At 38.8% G+C, this 19,374-nt stretch overlaps 2 protein-coding genes across 4 annotated transcripts in view; both read left to right on the top strand.

The window, feature by feature from the left end:
- Window positions 1–394, top strand: part of fancb (FA complementation group B) — a 108,788-nt gene extending 108,394 nt beyond the window's left edge. The window contains exon 13 of the mRNA XM_067409368.1: window positions 271–394. The gene's annotated coding sequence lies outside the window, so the exon portion shown is untranslated. The remainder of the gene's footprint in view (window positions 1–270) is intronic.
- gpm6bb (glycoprotein M6Bb) overlaps window positions 1–17,067 on the top strand; it is a 47,554-nt gene extending 30,487 nt beyond the window's left edge. Inside the window, exons 2-7 of one of the 3 annotated variants that reach the window (XM_067409376.1) lie at window positions 271–457; window positions 1,160–1,316; window positions 4,134–4,302; window positions 4,562–4,635; window positions 4,722–4,787; window positions 16,669–17,067. In XM_067409376.1, coding sequence (XP_067265477.1) covers window positions 271–457; window positions 1,160–1,316; window positions 4,134–4,302; window positions 4,562–4,635; window positions 4,722–4,787; window positions 16,669–16,818 — 803 coding nt within the window. In that variant the 3' untranslated portion in view covers window positions 16,819–17,067. Of the gene's footprint in view, window positions 1–270; window positions 458–1,159; window positions 1,317–4,133; window positions 4,303–4,561; window positions 4,636–4,721; window positions 4,788–6,682; window positions 9,002–16,668 lie in introns of those variants that run through there. The other 2 variants (XM_067409378.1, XM_067409377.1) reach the window with 2 other exon arrangements.
- Window positions 17,068–19,374: the final 2,307 nt, after the last annotated feature.

Here is a 19,374-nt window from a genome sequence, read left to right as displayed (position 1 = left end):
CAAGCTCCTAAAAGAACATAAGGCACCATCAAAGTACCGTAACAGTAGTCCATATGACTCGTGTACTATATTCCATGTCTTCTGAAAAACATACAATAAAAGCATGCAGGTCTGGATCAGTAAAAGAATGAGCGAATCGTTCCTCATTTCTGCTGTATATAGTGTTTTAAAGCATTCACATCAAGGAATGAGAAGCATGCATGCTGTTGTTGAAATGATCTCTTAAAATGGTAATGGATATGAACAGAGTGTGTGTGTGTGTGTCTGCAGGTTGTTTTGAATGCTGTATTAAATGTCTGGGAGGCGTGCCGTACGCGTCTCTGGTGGCCACCATCCTGTGCTTCTCCGGCGTGGCGCTCTTCTGCGGCTGCGGACACGTGGCTCTGACAGGAACCCTCACCATCCTGGAGAACCACTTCTCCAAGATCACCACGGACCATGCCATGCTGACGGACATGTGAGTGCTGAAGAACCTGTCAGTGTGTGTGTATATATACTGTCCGTCCAAAAAAAAGTCAATTTTAATAGGCAAATACTTAAAGGTGCATGCTTAAAAAAACTTTTAAACGGTAGTGCATCACAGTTTCCACAAAAATATGAATGGTGGACTTTATAGATAGTCCTTGTCAACAGAAGATTAAAATGATTTGGTGTGTTTCAATATTAAGTTTTAAAGCCTCGTGGGATGACTTTAGAGACTCGGATTTATGCTGATTTCTAGCAGCTCATTTTATATTTGGTTTCCAGTGTCACCGGTTTACAATAGACTTTCCAGGAACTCATGCACTGAATTACATTTTTCTTGAAGTTTACTTGATCATGAAACTCACAGGTTTATGGTTTACTTTAACTCTCTGAGCTACAAATTCATCTCTTAAAATGATAAGATTCACCTGTTATAGTTTGTTTTGTGTTCAATGAAATCTACTCACATCTGTTGACGATTTATCAGCGCTTCACATTTGTTCTGTTCTCCATCTTGAGGCTTTAATTAGAGTCATGTGCAGTGACGAGGTTTTCTCAAACAACGCTGAGCCTCCAGGGCAGAGGTTAACGGGAGAATCACCTTGCTGAGGAGACTGAGGAGACGCTCCAGATGGTGTGGATGGAAACTAAATGTGCACAAGCATTAACAGCTGTGAACTCTTCTCCTCTCCAGAATCCAGCTCATGCAGTACGTCATATACGGCATCGCCTCCTTCTTCTTCCTGTACGGCATCATTCTGCTCGCCGAGGGATTTTATACCACCAGTGCCGTCAAGGAGCTTCACAATGAGTTCAAGACCACCGTCTGCGGACGCTGCATCAGTGGAATGGTACAGGCATATTCTGCTGTTTCCGTCTTTCTTTATGGTGTAATGTTGCTGCTTGATCACTAAAAAGATTATTGTTGTTCTCTATATCAGTGTTTCTGAACTCCATCTTGAGGTTTCCTCATTTAAATAATTCATGCGCAGAATAAAGGGGCGGGGCCTGGTTGAGTTAGTCAGTAGTGTGTTGAAACTGGTGGTTATGGTAAGGGGCGGGACATTTCCCAAACACCAATCACAACACTGCTCCAGCCGACCAATCAGAGCACAGAAGGAGGGGCTTCATAGAGACAGGAAGTAAACAGAGCGTTACTGGCAGACTTGGAAGAGAGGAGCTGCAACAATGGAGAATATGAGGAGAATAATCAACATTCAAGCAGGAAAACCTGTTCTAGTAGAGCCCAAAAACAACATCAAGACTATGGAAAAGGGCATAATAGGTCCTCTTTAATCAGTTTTTATTTGATATTACTATGAAAGCACCTGCTCTAGTAGAGCACAAAAACAACAAAAGTTTGTAAAAGAGCATAATAGGCCCTCTTTAAGGCCAGTGCATTTCAGAAATAATTGGTTCTGTCCTGTACCGTCACTGTGGTATGGAAGCTTGTTTTTACTAATAAAAAAAAAAAAAAAAAAAAATATATATATCTTGTAATATATCTCGCTCTATTTATATCTCGCAATTCCGACTTTATATCTCGTAATTCTGACTTTATATCTCACAATTCCGACTTTATATCTTGCAATTCCGACTTTATAACTCACAATTCCGACTATTTAACTCACAATTCCAACTTTATAACTCACAATTCCGATTTTAAAACTCACAATTCCGACTTTATAACTCACAATTCCAACTTTAAAACTCACAATTCCGACTTTATAACTCACAATTCCGATTTTATATCTTGCAATTCCGACTTTGTCTCGCAATTCCGACATTGTCTCGGAATTCCGACTTTATCACTCTAAATTCCGACTTTATCTCTCAAAAATCTGACTTTATATCTCGCAATTCCGACTTTATAACTCGCAATTCCAACTTTATATTTCGCAATTCCAACTTTATAACTCACAATTCCGATTTTAAAACTCACAATTCCGACTTTATAACTCACAATTCCGACTTTAAAACTCACAATTCCGACTATTTAACTCACAATTCCGACTTTATAACTCACAATTCCGACTTTAAAAGTCACAATTCCGACTTTATAACTCACAATTCCGACTTTAAAAGTCACAATTCCAACTTTATAACTCACAATTCCGATTTTAAAACTCACAATTCCGACTTTATAACTCACAATTCCGACTTTAAAACTCACAATTCCGACTATTTAACTCACAATTCCGACTTTATAACTCACAATTCCGACTTTAAAAGTCACAATTCCGACTTTATAACTCACAATTCCGATTTTATATCTTGAAATTCCGACTTTGTCTCGCAATTCCGACTTTATCACTCTAAATTCTGACTGTATATCTCAAAATTCAGACTTTATTACTCGCAATTCCGACTTTATAACTCACAATTCCGATTTTAAAACTCACAATTCCGATTTTAAAACTCACAACACCGACTTTATATCTCAAAATTCCGACTTTATTACTCGCAATTCCGACTTTATCTTTAAAAAATCTGACTTTATATCTCGTAATTCCGACTTTATATCTCGCAATTCCAACTTTAAATCTCGCAATTCTGACTTTATATCTTGCAATTCTGACTTTATAACTCGCAATTCCGACTTTATAACTTGCATTTCCGACTTTACATCTCGCAATTCTGACTTTATAACTTGCAATTCCGACTTTATAACTTGAATTCCGACTTTATAACTCACAATTCTGACTTTATAACTCACAATTTCGACTTTATATCTCGCAATTACGACTTTATAACTCGCAATTCTGACTTTATATCTCGCAATTCTGACTTTATAACTCGCAATTCCGACTTTATAACTTGCAATTCTGACTTTATAACTCGCAATTCCGACTTTACATCTCGCAATTCTGACTTTATAACTTGCAATTCCGACTTTATAACTTGAATTCCGACTTTATAACTCACAATTCCGACTTTATAACTCATAATTCCGACTTTATATCTCGCAATTACGACTTTATAACTTGCAATTCCAACTTTATATCTTGCAATTCCGACTTTATAACTTGCAATTCCGACTTTATAACTCGCAATTCTAACTTTAAAACTCAGTTGTGAGAAATTGTGAGATAAAAGTCACAATTACCTTTTTTTTTTTTCATGGTGTAAACGAGCTCCCATACTGTGTGTAGTCTCAAGTTATTGGCTTGTTAATGTCTTGATGACATTACCGGAAATTACACACCTGAACTTTAAGGCTTTAATCAAACCAATTCAGTCATTAAGGTACGGTAAACTGGAGAATCAGTAAATTACATTGGAAATTTCATTATTTTTTAAAAAACAACTGGATTTCTTTAAACTTGACTGAAAATTTGGAATAATTATGATTTTTCTGAGTCTCTTCTGCTCACCAAGGCTGCGTTTATTTGATCAAAAATACATTTGGAACACATTTCTACAGTAAAAATGTGAAATATTATTCCAGTGTAAATCATCTGTTTTCTATGTGAATATATAGTAAAGTGTAATTTATTCCTGTGATTTTCAGCATCATTACGCCAGTCTTCAGTGTCACATGAACCTTCAGAAATCATTTTGATATGATGATTTGATGCTCAAGAAACATTTATGATTATTATCAATGTTGAAAACAGTTGTGCTGCTTCATATTTTTGTGCTAAAGGTGTTAAACGTCTCTTTCTCAGTTTGTGTTCCTGACGTACATCCTGGGAATCGCCTGGCTTGGGGTTTTTGGTTTCTCGGCGGTGCCCGTGTTCCTTTTCTACAACATGTGGTCGACCTGCGCTGCCATGCGCTCGCCGGTGGCCAACCTCACCTCCATCGAGAGCATCTGCGTGGACGTGCGTCAGTACGGTACGGGACCAGAAACTGAATATGATGAAATGAAGTCAAGTCGGCTTAATTTCTATAGCACTTTATCTAACACAGATTGTTTCAAAGCAGCTTCACAGTAACAAACAGGAAAATAACAGAATCGATGATGCAAACTTCATCAAATATGAGCGAAATTATGCTGTAAAGCTGCTCAATTCAGTTAAAGTTTTGTTCTCATCTGATACTCTCTGAGATATTGCATTTATGCGTTTGTGATTAACTTTGTATGTCGAAACAGGTATTATTCCATGGAACGCAACACCGGGCAAAGCTTGCGGCTCGACGCTAGGTGATATTTGCAACACCAGTGAGGTATGAGAGCACATTTGTCTCACTTTAATGTATTTACTTTGTTGTCCAGCAGTAGATATACATGATTCTCTGTTTGTCTGTCGCAGTTCTACTTGTCTTACCATCTGTATATTGTCGCCTGCGCCGGAGCCGGAGCGACAGTCATTGCTCTGGTAAGCACATGTTTCTCATTTAGTCACATATATACATATATATGGGGTGTTTGTTTCTCTACCTCCTCTTTTTTTTGTCCCTTCATTCCCGGCGCCATCTACTGCAAACCATGTGCTTTAAGCCCCTGATCTGATTGGTTAGTTTGAGGTGACGTGGGATGTCAGCTTTAGCAGAAGCGTTTCTTGATAATCATGCACAATTAAGAGCATAAAGACTTTATTTTTTCAAATATTTAGTCACATGCTTTACTGACACCCGAAGGGAAATTCAGAGTGTTATTGTGTCTTCAAAAAACAAGACATTGCGACTTAAGCCAACAGATTCAACACCACAAAACTAGATCAGTCCCATTATATGTCTATACTGGAAGCGTCTTGGATTTTTGCCTACTTTTGCGAACTAGTCCTGGGTTTTTGGCCAGTGCAGCAAGATTCTCCGGAGTCTGTTTGTCAATAATAATAATAATAAAAAAAAAATTAAATTTCGATTCATGGTCTCTAAAGGGCGCCAAAACTTTTGGAGTGGGCGGAGCCACTTTTACTAAAATGGCTATAACTCGTGAAAGGAATGAGATATTTTCACCAAAATTGGTACACCTATGTAAGAGCTCATTCTGTGTTCGCTTGAAAAAGGACACGGCAACTGGCCACTTGGTGGCGCTATAATAGGAAAAAAACATAGAAAACGGCTATAACTACTTCACTTTTAGTCCGATTGACTTGAAAATTGGCATGCAGTGTCTTCATCTGAGGTGCCATGATTGATTATGAGGACGTTGGCGTATCTCAAAAAACATGTCCGCCATCAGCCAATGAAATTTGAGCAGCTATCACGCCCACAACATATCGTACCACATGGTAGAACTCCTCATTCTGAGCAACTTTGCCTCTAGGATCGCCGCTGTCCGTCGACTCGTTCGTTAAAGATTGGAGATTATTTCAAAAACCAACTTTGGCGAACTAGTCCTAGGTTTTTTGCCTTATCAAAATTCGACTGATTGAAATACCGATTCACGGTCTCTATGGGCGCCAAAACGTTTGAAGTGGGCGGAGCCACTTTTACTAAAATGGCTATAATTCGTAAACGGAATGAGATATTTTTACCAAACTTGGCACAACTATGTAAAATTTCATTCTGTGATCGTGTGAAAAAGGACGTGGCGATTGACCACTTGGTGGCACTATAACATGATTTTTTTTTTTGAAAATGAGTATAACTTCTTCACAGTTAGTCTGATTGACTTGAAAATTGGCATGCAGCGTCTTTGTCCGAGGTTTCATGATTGTCTATGAGGACATTGGTGTATCTCAAAAAACATGTTTGCCATCGGCCAATGAATTTCAAGCAGCAATGAAACTTGCTGAGCCTGTTTGACGGCTCTAGAGGCTTGTGAGAAATTTGAAAGAAATTGGCCACCGGGGGGTGCCTTTGCGTTTTTCACGTTTGTTAAAGATTGTGTATTGCACGATTTTTCGCACACACCCATGACGTTCGTAAAACTCCTCATTCTGAGCAACTTTGCGCCACTGTCCATCAAGTCGTTCGTTAAATATTGTAGATTATTTCAAAAACCAACTTTGGCGAACTAATCCTTGGTTTTTGCCTCAAGCTTGATAACTGTTAAAAAGCTTTAAAAAACAATTTTTTTCTATGGTAAACTGCATGTATTTACTGTAAATGGTCTTATCCGTCTATGATTGAGATATATATATGCATTTGCATTCTAACATTATTTTGCTATTCTAAAACAGCCCATGCAAAGTCAGACGCTTCCAGTGTCGACAGTGTTAGCGGTTGAATCTCAGGACCAGCAGACTTATTTCATCTGCAGTTAAACTGTCACTACATGCGTCATTTATTTGGCATCTCATATTTGTGCTTTCTCTTCCACCAGCTCATCTACATGATGGCTACCACGTATAACTTTGCTGTTTTGAAGTTTAAGAGTCGAGAGGACTGCTGCACTAAATTTTAACGCAGTTGCATCAAAGTGCCTAGAATGAGCAGCCACTGACAATATGGACTAAAATAATAGAGATGAAAACAAACGAGAGAAACATTTCATTGCTTTTGACATGTAATGTGTAAATATAGGATTGTATACAGATGTAGCATTTTCGACGCAAGTGCTGTAAACCTGGACGTGTTGTTATCGAAAGTTTGCCTTTGTTTCTGCAACCACTAGAAAAGCTTGATTTGAAGCCTAACATAAAGTCTCTTTAAATTCCTCCTACAATCTCTTTGACTAAAGTATTATTATCAGTCAGGACAGATGCAGACAGTCGGCGCACTCTTGTTCAGAGAAAAGTATTTTTCCCGTTCATTTTCTCAATAGAGATTCTGGAAAATTCTTTGTATGTAAACTCTCTCTCTATATATATTACCAATCAAAAGATTTGTTTTGAAAGAAATTAATGCTTTTATTCATCAAGGACGCATTAAACTGGTCAAAAGTGACAGTAAAGACATTTATAATGTTACAAAGATTCTATTTCAAATAAATGCTGAACTTTCTATTCATCAGAGTATTCATCATCTATTCATCAAATCATCATATTAGAATGATTTCTGAAGGATCATGTGACACTGAAGACTGGAGTAATGATGCTGAAAATTCAGCTTTGATCACTGGATATAAATTACACTTTACTATATATTCACATAGAAAACAGCTGATTTACATTATAATAATATTTCACTATTTTTACTGTGTTTTTGATTAGATCAGATCTTTTTTATGAATTTAAATGAAATTTACTTAGAAAAAGCAAATCCCTAACAAAACTTTAAAAACACATTAGGTTTTATTTGATTCCTCTATAGAGAAAATGAATGTGATTTTTACTTCCAGAACCTGTTGTGCTCTATTGGGGGAAATATATAGTTTCTAAAGGTCTAATTTTTCCTGAATTTTGCCAATTGTGCCGGTGCCAGTGAGCCCTCCAGTGTTTTAATGCTGTTTTCTTCCTTCGAACATGTTTACAGTTTTCAGTGTTGTTTTTATCATTTCTATTCATTTGTTTTAAGCAGTATTATGAAGATTGTTGGTATTTTTAATCTTTATGGAGTTATTTTAAACCTGTCAAAATACAAATAAATAACAATTTTAAATTCTGGAAAACATAAATATTTAGTTGCATTATCTTTAAGATCAGATTCAAAACTGCATCTATATTATTAGAACACACTACGGCAGATCTTGTCATGTATTATTATCATCTGATTTGCTCATCATAACACTTTCTGCTTAACTATTAATAAACAAAAACGTGCTGAGTGTCCTTTGATTTAGGGTCATTACTAAAAACTTTATATGAGAAAATTACGATGATAATTGTAGCTCATGATCAGAAGAAGCACATGGGATTGTGCCAAATGATTGATTATGTGAATTTAACTTTTGAAAGGTAGTAGATGCATTAATGTACAGCTAGAAACCGTCCTAAAACTCTTTTAAAACTCATGGGGTCATGACATGGATTTTTTTTAATGAATTTAAATTAAGGTTAAAAGAATGTTAATAAACTTTTAATAATATGTATATGCGGGAAAAAAATATTGTTTTCTGTCCTCATTCTGACCCTCTGTCTGAAATGATCTGTTTTTAAGATGCGGCTCCTTTAAGGCTTGTCAGTATGCTGATAGTGGGCGGGGCCTATGCTATCAGTGGGCGGGGCCTATGGTGTGATGATTTATAACTATTTGTTGATGTCTTGCTCTGGAGGCGGGCATATGCAAATGTGTTTGCCCGTGTGACGTCACAGATCCCACAGTATCAAAACGAGCATTTTTGGAGCTTGATTAAATAAGTGCTGATAATAAAATGAGGATTATTTTTAAGCTCTGAAACTTGCAGGATGTTTTAATGGTACGAAGACCTCTTATAGGTCAAAAGATCAATGCAAATTTGATTTCTCATGTCGTGACCCCTTTAAACCTCTATTAAAAACTAGCTCATTTCTAGTAGCACTACAGGATTTTACCTGCATTTCAAATATGGCTCATCCAATCAGGATTTACCTGTGTTTAACATGTTAGTTGTTATATCTTTTTAATATGCATTATGTCACGAAGTCACGCAGGTTGTTTTCAAACTGAGATCCAGCATTATTGAATTAACAGTCAGATTGCATGCTTCCTTCTACATGATTTATTTAATATTCCTCTGAGATTCTGGTGGCTGTAGTTTTTCCTTTATAAAAAATAAACCTGCTTTGTGTACAAAATCTCCTCAGTGGTCGTTATTGAGCAGCTCGTGAGCCGTTTGAGTTTGTCAGTCTGAGTATTTTCATACTAACCCTCATTTCAAGCTTCGCTCTGCTTCGCTTCAGTTGACATCGTCCTGTTCCCTCACACCCCAACGTCCTGTGCACATAAATGTGTGTTAAATATGGATTAATATTCACTAGTTTGTAGTTGTTAAAGGAATAGTTTGGCTAGAAATAAACACCCTCATGTCATTTCAAACTCATACGCTGTTGTGTTTTTTCAGTGTTTTGTTTATCCAAAGCAATTTACAACAATGAACAAAGCAATATGTTAAAGAGCCAACAATATTTAAAATATATATAATGTAATTTATGTAAAATATAAATTGGATGTATATGTCCAACTTTATTTGCATATGTATACTCGTGTAAAGTGATATATATTAGAGCATATCTCAACTGCTTGAGCAATTGTATCACCACAAACTGTATATTATATTATCATCTGGCTCTAATCTGATAAATGCGACTGTAAGACATGAATATATTAACATAAACATCAACATCATGATTTACTGCTTTGAAACGATGTTGAGAAAAGTGCTATAGAAATAAGTGTATGTAGAAATTACTGCATGCATTTAAAACAGCATACAGGTTTGAGCTGACATGAGTATTTTATTATGGATTAATTATTCCTTTAAAATATATATATGTGTGTGTGTGTGTGTGTGTGTGTGTGTGTGTGTGTGTGTGTGTGAGGGACTGAGTCAGTGAGTGAGTGAGTGAGTGAGTCACTGAATGAGTGAGTGAATGAATGAGTCACCGAGTGAGTGAATGAGTCACTGAGTGAGTGAGTGAATGAGTCACTGAGTGAGTGAGTGAATGAGTCACTGAGTGAGTCAATGAGTGAGTGAATGAGTCACTGAATGAGTGAGTGAGGGATTGAGTGAATGAGTCAGTGAGTGAGTGAGTGAGTGAGTGAGTGAGGGATTGAGTGAATGAGACAGTGAGTGAGTGAGTCATTGAGTGAATGAGTGAGTCACTGAGTGAGTGAGTGAGTGAGTGAGTGAGTGAATGAATGAGTCAATGAGTGAGTGAGTGAGTCAGTGAGTGAGTGAATGAGTCAATGAGTGAGTGAGTGAGTCAGTGAGTGAATGAATGAGTCAATGAGTGAGTCAGTAAGTGAGTGAATGAATGAGTCACTGAGTGAGTGATTGAATGAGTCAGTGAGTGAATGAATGAGTCAGTGAGTGAGTGAGTCAGTGAATGAATGAGTCAGTGAGTGAGTGAATGAATGAGTCAGTGAGTGAGTGAATGAGTGAGTCACTGAATGAGTGAGTGAATGAGTGAGTCACTGAATGAGTGAGTCACTGAATGAGTGAGTCACTGAATGAGTGAGTGAGTGAGTCAGTGAGTGAATGAATGAGTCAGTGAGTGAATGAATGAGTCAGTGAGTGAGTGAATGAATGAGTCAGTGAGTGAGTGAATGAATGAGTCAGTGAGTGAGTGAGTGAATGAATGTCAGTGAGTGAATGTGTGAGTCACTGAATGAGTGAGTGAATGAGTGAGTCACTGAATGAGTGAGTGAATGAGTGAGTCACTGAATGAGTGAGTGAATGTGTGAGTCACTGAATGAGTGAGTGAATGAGTGAGTCACTGAATGAGTGAGTGAATGAGTGAGTCACTGAATGAGTGAGTGAATGAGTGAGTCACTGAATGAGTGAGTGAGGGATTGAGTGAATGAGTCAGTGAGTGAGTGAGTGAGTGAGTGAGTGAGGGATTGAGTGAATGAGACAGTGAGTGAGTGAGTCATTGAGTGAATGAGTGAGTCACTGAGTGAGTGAGTGAGTGAGTGAGTGAGTGAATGAATGAGTCAATGAGTGAGTGAGTGAGTCAGTGAGTGAGTGAATGAGTCAATGAGTGAGTGAGTGAGTCAGTGAGTGAATGAATGAGTCAATGAGTGAGTCAGTAAGTGAGTGAATGAATGAGTCACTGAGTGAGTGATTGAATGAGTCAGTGAGTGAGTGAGTCAGTGAATGAATGAGTCAGTGAGTGAGTGAATGAATGAGTCAGTGAGTGAGTGAATGAATGTCAGTGAGTGAATGAGTGAGTCACTGAATGAGTGAGTCACTGAATGAGTGAGTCACTGAATGAGTGAGTCACTGAATGAGTGAGTGAGTGAGTCAGTGAGTGAATGAATGAGTCAGTGAGTGAATGAATGAGTCAGTGAGTGAATGAATGAGTCAGTGAGTGAGTGAATGAATGAGTCAGTGAGTGAGTGAGTGAATGAATGTCAGTGAGTGAATGTGTGAGTCACTGAATGAGTGAGTGAATGAGTGAGTCACTGAATGAGTGAGTGAATGAGTGAGTCACTGAATGAGTGAGTGAATGTGTGAGTCACTGAATGAGTGAGTGAATGAGTGAGTCACTGAATGAGTGAGTGAATGAGTGAGTCACTGAATGAGTGAGTGAATGAGTGAGTCACTGAATGAGTGAGTGAGGGATTGAGTGAATGAGTCAGTGAGTGAGTGAGTGAGTGAGTGAGTGAGGGATTGAGTGAATGAGACAGTGAGTGAGTGAGTCATTGAGTGAATGAGTGAGTCACTGAGTGAGTGAGTGAGTGAGTGAGTGAATGAATGAGTCAATGAGTGAGTGAGTGAGTCAGTGAGTGAGTGAATGAGTCAATGAGTGAGTGAGTGAGTCAGTGAGTGAATGAATGAGTCAATGAGTGAGTCAGTAAGTGAGTGAATGAATGAGTCACTGAGTGAGTGATTGAATGAGTCAGTGAGTGAATGAATGAGTCAGTGAGTGAGTGAGTCAGTGAATGAATGAGTCAGTGAGTGAGTGAATGAATGAGTCAGTGAGTGAGTGAATGAATGTCAGTGAGTGAATGAGTGAGTCACTGAATGAGTGAGTGAATGAGTGAGTCACTGAATGAGTGAGTCACTGAATGAGTGAGTCACTGAATGAGTGAGTGAGTGAGTCAGTGAGTGAATGAATGAGTCAGTGAGTGAATGAATGAGTCAGTGAGTGAGTGAATGAATGAGTCAGTGAGTGAGTGAATGAATGAGTCAGTGAGTGAGTGAGTGAATGAATGTCAGTGAGTGAATGTGTGAGTCACTGAATGAGTGAGTGAATGAGTGAGTCACTGAATGAGTGAGTGAATGAGTGAGTCACTGAATGAGTGAGTGAATGTGTGAGTCACTGAATGAGTGAGTGAATGAGTGAGTCACTGAATGAGTGAGTGAATGAGTGAGTCACTGAATGAGTGAGTGAATGAGTGAGTCACTGAATGAGTGAGTGAGTGAGTCAGTGAGTGAATGAATGAGTCAGTGAGTGAATGAATGAGTCAGTGAGTGAGTGAGTCAGTGAATGAATGAGTCAGTGAGTGAGTGAATGAATGAATGAGTCAGTGAGTGAGTGAATGAATGTCAGTGAGTGAATGAGTGAGTCACTGAATGAGTGAGTGAATGAGTGAGTCACTGAATGAGTGAGTCACTGAATGAGTGAGTCACTGAATGAGTGAGTGAGTGAGTCAGTGAGTGAGTGAGTGAGTGAATGAGTCAATGAGTGAGTGAGTGAGTCAGTGAGTGAATGAATGAGTCAATGAGTGAGTCAGTAAGTGAGTGAATGAATGAGTCACTGAGTGAGTGATTGAATGAGTCAGTGAGTGAATGAATGAGTCAGTGAGTGAGTGAGTCAGTGAATGAATGAGTCAGTGAGTGAGTGAATGAATGAGTCAGTGAGTGAGTGAATGAATGAGTCAGTGAGTGAGTGAATGAATGTCAGTGAGTGAATGAGTGAGTCACTGAATGAGTGAGTGAATGAGTGAGTCACTGAATGAGTGAGTCACTGAATGAGTGAGTGAGTGAGTCAGTGAGTGAATGAATGAGTCAGTGAGTGAATGAATGAGTCAGTGAGTGAGTGAATGAATGAGTCAGTGAGTGAGTGAATGAATGAGTCAGTGAGTGAGTGAGTGAATGAATGTCAGTGAGTGAATGTGTGAGTCACTGAATGAGTGAATGAGTGAGTCACTGAAAGAGTGAGTGAATGAGTGAGTCACTGAATGAGTGAGTGAATGAGTGAGTCACTGAATGAGTGAGTGAGTGAGTCAGTGAGTGAATGAATGAGTCAGTGAGTGAATGAATGAGTCAGTGAGTGAATGAATGAGTCAGTGAGTGAATGAATGAGTCAGTGAGTGAGTGAATGAATGAGTCAGTGAGTGAGTGAGTGAATGAATGTCAGTGAGTGAATGTGTGAGTCAGTGAGTGAATGAATGAGTCAGTGAATGAATGAGTCAGTGAGTGAATGAATGAGTCAGTGAGTGAGTGAATGAGTCAGTGAGTGAATGAATGAGTCAGTGAGTCAGTGAGTGAGTGAGTGAATGAATGTCAGTGAGTGAATGTGTGAGTCACTGAATGAGTGAGTGAATGAGTGAGTCACTGAATGAGTGAGTGAATGAGTGAGTCACTGAATGAGTGAGTGAATGAGTGAGTCACTGAATGAGTGAGTGAGTGAGTGAGTCAGTGAGTGAATGAATGAGTCAGTGAGTGAGTGAGTCACTGAGTGAGTCAGTGAGTGAATGAATGAGTCAGTGAGTGAGTGAATGAGTCACTGAGTGAGTCAGTGAGTGAATGAATGAGTCAGTGAGTGAGTGAACGAGTCACTGAGTGAGTCAGTGAGTGAATGAATGAGTCACTGAGTGAGTGATTGAATGAGTCAGTGAGTGAGTGAAAGAGTCAGTGAGTCAGTGACTGTGTGAGTGAGTCAGTGAGTGAGTGAATGAGTCACTGAGTGAGTGAATGAGTCACTGAGTGAGTGAATGAGTCACTGAGTGAGTGAGTCAATGAGTGAGTGAGTGAGTCACTGAATGAGTGACTGAGTGAATGAGTGACTGAGTGAATGAGTGACTGAGTGAATGAGTCACTGAGTGAATGAGTCACTGAGTGAGTGAGTCAATGAGTGAGTGAGTGAATGAGTGAGTGAGTCAGTGAGTGAGTGAGTGAATGAATGAGTCAATGAGTGAGTGAGTGAGTCACTGAATGAGTGAGTGAGTCAGTGAGTGAGTGAGTGTGTGAGTCACTGAGTGAGTGAATGAGTCACTGAGTGAATGAGTCACTGAGTGAGTGAGTCAATGAGTGAGTGAGTGAATGAGTGTGAGTCAGTGAGTGAGTGAGTGAGTGAATGAATGAGTCAATGAGTGAGTGAGTGAGTGAGTGAGTGAGTGAATGAGTCACTGAAACAGTGACTGTGTGAGTGAGTGAGTCAATGAGTGAGTGAGTGAATGAGTGAGTGAGTCAGTGAGTGAGTGAATGAATGAGTCACTGAGTGAGTGAGTGAGTGAGTCACTGAGTGAGTGAATGAGTCACTGAGTGAATGAGTCACTGAGTGAGTGAGTCAATGAGTGAGTGAGTGAATGAGTGTGAGTCAGTGAGTGAGTGAGTGAGTGAGTGAATGAATGAGTCAATGAGTGAGTGAGTGAGTGAGTGAGTGAATGAGTCACTGAAACAGTGACTGTGTGAGTGAGTGAGTCAATGAGTGAGTGAGTGAATGAGTGAGTGAGTCAGTGAGTGAGTGATTGAATGAGTCAGTGAGTGAGTGAATGAGGGAGTGAGTCAGTGAGTGAGTGATTGAATGAGTCAGTGAGTGAGTGAATGAGTCACTGAATGAGTGACTGAGTGAATGAGTCACTGAGTGAGTGAGTCAATGAGTGAGTGAGTGAATGAGTGAGTCAGTGAGTGAGTGAGTGAATGAATGAGTCAATGAGTGAGTGAGTGAGTCACTGAATGAGTGAGTGAGTCAGTGAGTGAGTGAGTGAGTGAATGAATGAGTCACTGAGTGAGTGAATGAGTGAGTGAGTGAGTGAGTGAGTCACTGAATGAGTGAGTGAGTCAGTGAGTGAGTGAGTGAATGAATGAGTCAATGAGTGAGTGAGTGAGTCACTGAATGAGTGAGTGAGTCAGTGAGTGAGTGAATGAGGGAGTGAGTCAGTGAGTGAGTGATTGAATGAGTCAGTGAGTGAGTGAATGAGTCACTGAATGAGTGACTGAGTGAATGAGTCACTGAGTGAGTGAGTCAATGAGTGAGTGAGTGAATGAGTGAGTGAGTCAGTGAGTGAGTGAGTGAATGAATGAGTCAATGAGTGAGTGAGTGAGTCACTGAATGAGTGAGTGAGTCAGTGAGTGAGTGAGTGAGTGAATGAATGAGTCACTGAGTGAGTGAATGAGTGAGTGAGTGAGTCACTGAATGAGTGAGTGAGTCAGTGAGTGAGTGAGTGAATGAATGAGTCAATGAGTGAGTGAGTGAGTCACTGAATGAGTGAGTGAGTCAGTGAGTGAGTGAGTGAATTAATGAGTCAATGAGTGAGTCAATGAGTGAGTGAGTGAGTGAGTGAGTGAGTCACTGAGTGAGTGAGTGAGTCGGTGAGTGAGTGAGTGAGTGAGTGAATGAGTGAGTGAGTGAGTCACTGAGTGAGTGAGTCGGTGAGTGAGTGAGTGAGTGAGTGAATGAATGAATGAGTCAATGAGTGAGTGAGTGAGTCACTGAATGAGTGAGTCACTGAGTGAGTGAATGAGTGAGTGAGTGAATGAGTCACTGAGTGAGTGAATGAGTGAGTGAGTCAGTGAGTGAGTGATTGAATGAGTCAGTGAGTGAGTGAATGAGTGAGTGAGTCAGTGAGTGAGTGATTGAATGAGTCAGTGAGTGAGTGAATGAGTCACTGAGTGAGTGATTGAATGAGTCAGTGAGTGAGTGAATGAGTGAGTGAGTCAGTGAGTGAGTAATTGAATGAGTCACTGAGTGAGTGAATGAGTGAGTGAGTCAGTGAGTAAGTGAGAGATTGAATGAGTCACTGAGTGAGTGAATGAGTGAGTGATTGAATGAGTCAGTGAGTGAGTGAATGAGTGAGTGAGTGAATGAGTGAGTGAGTGAATGAGTGAGTGAGTGAATGAGTGAGTGTGTGAGTGAATGATTGAATGAGTCAGTGAGTGAGTGAGTGATTGAATGAGTCAGTGAGTGAGTGAATGAGTGAGTGAGTGAGTGAATGAGTGAGTGAGTCAGTGAGTGAGTGATTGAATGAGTCAGTGAGTGAGTGAATGAGTGAGTGAGTCAGTGAGTGAGTGATTGAATGAGTCAGTGAGTGAGTGAATGAGTGAGTGAGTCAGTGAGTGAGTGATTGAATGAGTCAGTGAGTGAGTGAGTCACTGAGTGAGTGATTGAATGAGTCAGTGAGTGAGTGAATGAGTGAGTGAGTCAGTGAGTGAGTGATTGAATGAGTCAGTGAGTGAGTGAATGAGTGAGTGAGTCAGTGAGTGAGTGATTGAATGAGTCAGTGAGTGAGTGAGTCACTGAGTGAGTGATTGAATGAGTCAGTGAGTGAGTGAGTCACTGAGTGAGTGATTGAATGAGTCAGTGAGTGAGTGAATGAGTGAGTGAGTCACTGAGTGAGTGATTGAATGAGTCAGTGAGTGAGTGAATGAGTGAGTGAGTCAGTGAGTAAGTGAATGATTGAATGAGTCACTGAGTGAGTGAGTGAATGAATGAGTCACTGATTGAGTGTGTCTGAATGTGTGTGTGTGTGTGTGTGTACATGTGTAGCTTCATATACTGGTCTAGCGTTAGCTTTGCGTTGTTAACTGCTCACTGGCCATCACCTCGACCTCTCTTACAGATCCATTACCTAATGATCCTTTCTGCAAACTGGGCCTACCTAAAGGACGCCAGTCACTTGCATGCGTACCAAGACATCAAAATGAAGGAGGAGCGGGAGCTGCAGGACATCCAGTCGCGCTCCAAAGAATGCCTGAATTCCTACTCGTAAGGATGAGCGTTTGCGAGAGTTAAAGCTGCCAACGACACTCACTAACACACTAATGCATCTGCTGCTTTCCTGTCGACTAACGCCGTTTGTGCGCACTTCCTTTTCTGTTTTATCTTCTGTACTGTTTCTGTTCGGTCACATTTTTACTCTTCCCTTTTGTAGCCCTTTGTGAGCCAGCGATGGCTGGTTGAAGTTTGAAACGTTGCACTATTCGAAACACGGCGGAAATGCTAATCAGATTCTGTTCGTACCAAGATGTGATGGTAAACATGAATATAACTGAAGTGCAAGCATTTATTTCTCATGATAACCGTGTGCACTTGCATTATATACATGTTGCATAATTTTTCTTTTTAATATTATTTTGAAGATGCATTCCCATTATTCTGTTGACCTGAACTAAATTGAGATGTTTGGCTGGTTGTCTTTGTGCAATATGTGTTGTTTACTGCATACTATTGTCTGAAGACAGTGTGTGAAGCACAACACATTATGCAATGAGGCATTCAGTTATTCTTTTTGGAAACTATTGCATTTTTAAATCCAATTTTGTTGCAGAATGTCTTGATCTTTGCACATGAGTGCATTTACCCAGAGCAGTTTTTCTCTGTTATAATACACTCTTGTGAATGCAGCAGGTGTTCTATGCATACAGTATTCAGTCAGCACTGCGTTTCTCTGAAGGTTTTATGAAGATGACCACTGAAACAGGCACATGGTTTCACACTACCTCACATCTACCACTTTTTTTATTTAGCTCAAAACCTAGTCCATAGTTATGTGTGAAATTACTGTGCAAAATGACAGAATTGAACCTGCTATATTATGAACAAAAGTACAATGTATTTACTGTCCCCAAAAGAAATGCATGAATAATGTCAAAAACAAAAGAAATTATATTTGGTAAAGCCTAGAAAAACATTAATGCTTATGAAAGTTTTTTGGTAACACTTTAAAGCATTTGTGTATAATGTGTTATAAAGGTGTTCATAATATATGCTTTATATTGTTTCATAAATAATGGTAACCAAAGTTAAAGTGCATTATAATATTTTCAGATTGCATCTGAAATTGGTTGTTTGTCGTGTGTTTTAATGCATTATACTTTCTAAAGGTGTTCAATGCATAGATAAGTATTATAACTGTGGTTATAATTATTCATGAGATCATTAAAATGCTTTATAATTCATTATATATAAAGGCTTTTTTTGTAATTCTTATTTTCAGTGATGATTCTAATTATTGTAATACAATAATGTTTTTAACAGAAAATCTTGCCATGATTGTCTAAATACTTTTTTTGTATTAAAGCGATGAGATGTTGGCTTGATTTCAGTTGATGCCCAATTTTATTTGTACCAAATTCTGTAAAGTGTAAGTTGTACGCAGCTTTTCTCATTTCCCATGTTTGTTTTTTTTAATGGTATATTTGATTTGCATCATGAATGTGAACTCTGACCAGAAATTTATATATATATATATATTTTTTTTGGAGGGTAAAACGAAGGTAACAAAATATGCAATTGTAAATACCACAGTAGGAATTCAGCATTGTTCATTCAGCGTTTGATACATACAGCAAACTGATGGTCATTTATATTGACATGTTGGTGTAGGCAGCATTTGCCAGATTTTAACGTTATAATGCGCTTTCTTTTTTCTTTTGTTAGTTTTAGTTCATGTATTAATGTTTATTGTTAATTTTTGATTCACATATATGAATTCTGTATAATATCGCTTTTTTTAACCTATAGTCTGGCATTATTTTTAGGGGATTCCCTTAGTTTGTATTTAAACATTTATTTTGAAAGAAAAAAAAAAAATTATTCTGTGCAAACCACTATATAATGCACCACCCTCTTTTATAAGCCTCAAGACTTAGGATTTATTTTAATTACTTGCCCTGAAGGTTTTCATGTAGTCTGTATATCTTTGTGTTTTTAATGCTTTAATCGCTGGTAAAATTCACCAGTGACTGTAATTCACCCAGTTAAGGTGGATTGTGAATATTAACAACTGCCCAAAACTGATGATTTGATGTCAGCGACGCTGAACGATGTTCAGTCCTTCAAACCAGCTATTGTATTTTATACAAAAAAATAAAATATAATAAAAGTCTTCCTGGATCTCAACGAGCCTTCTTTTAAATCAATGAGTTTCATTATTTTTTTACCACCTTTATTTCCCTATATTACCTTTATTTCTATAGAGCTTTATACAAACCAGATTGTTTCAAAGCAGCTTCACAGTAAATATAGCTGCAAGCAGCGACGATGGGTCCAAGCCTCGGCAACACCGTCACCCCGGTGGCTTAGTGACAACTGTGAATGGCGGGCAACATACAATCTTAATTTGATTCAAATCAAACAATGATTTTACACAATATGAGACACTTCCTGTTTCCCTTTTTTGTCATTACTTTAATCCCTCGCCATGGCAACACTGTTCGAGATATCCTAAAATTGTTCGCAATTTAGTATCTTCAGTGTCTGTTTCATGTTGAATGAGTTTGGTGGCGATTGCATGAATCTCCTATGAGGAGTACTTAAAAACTCA

The sequence above is a fragment of the Chanodichthys erythropterus genome, chromosome 14, assembly GCF_024489055.1.
Source record: "Chanodichthys erythropterus isolate Z2021 chromosome 14, ASM2448905v1, whole genome shotgun sequence".
NCBI classification, from domain to species: Eukaryota; Metazoa; Chordata; class Actinopteri; order Cypriniformes; family Xenocyprididae; genus Chanodichthys; species Chanodichthys erythropterus.
This window is presented reverse-complemented; position numbering and strand designations above follow the sequence as displayed.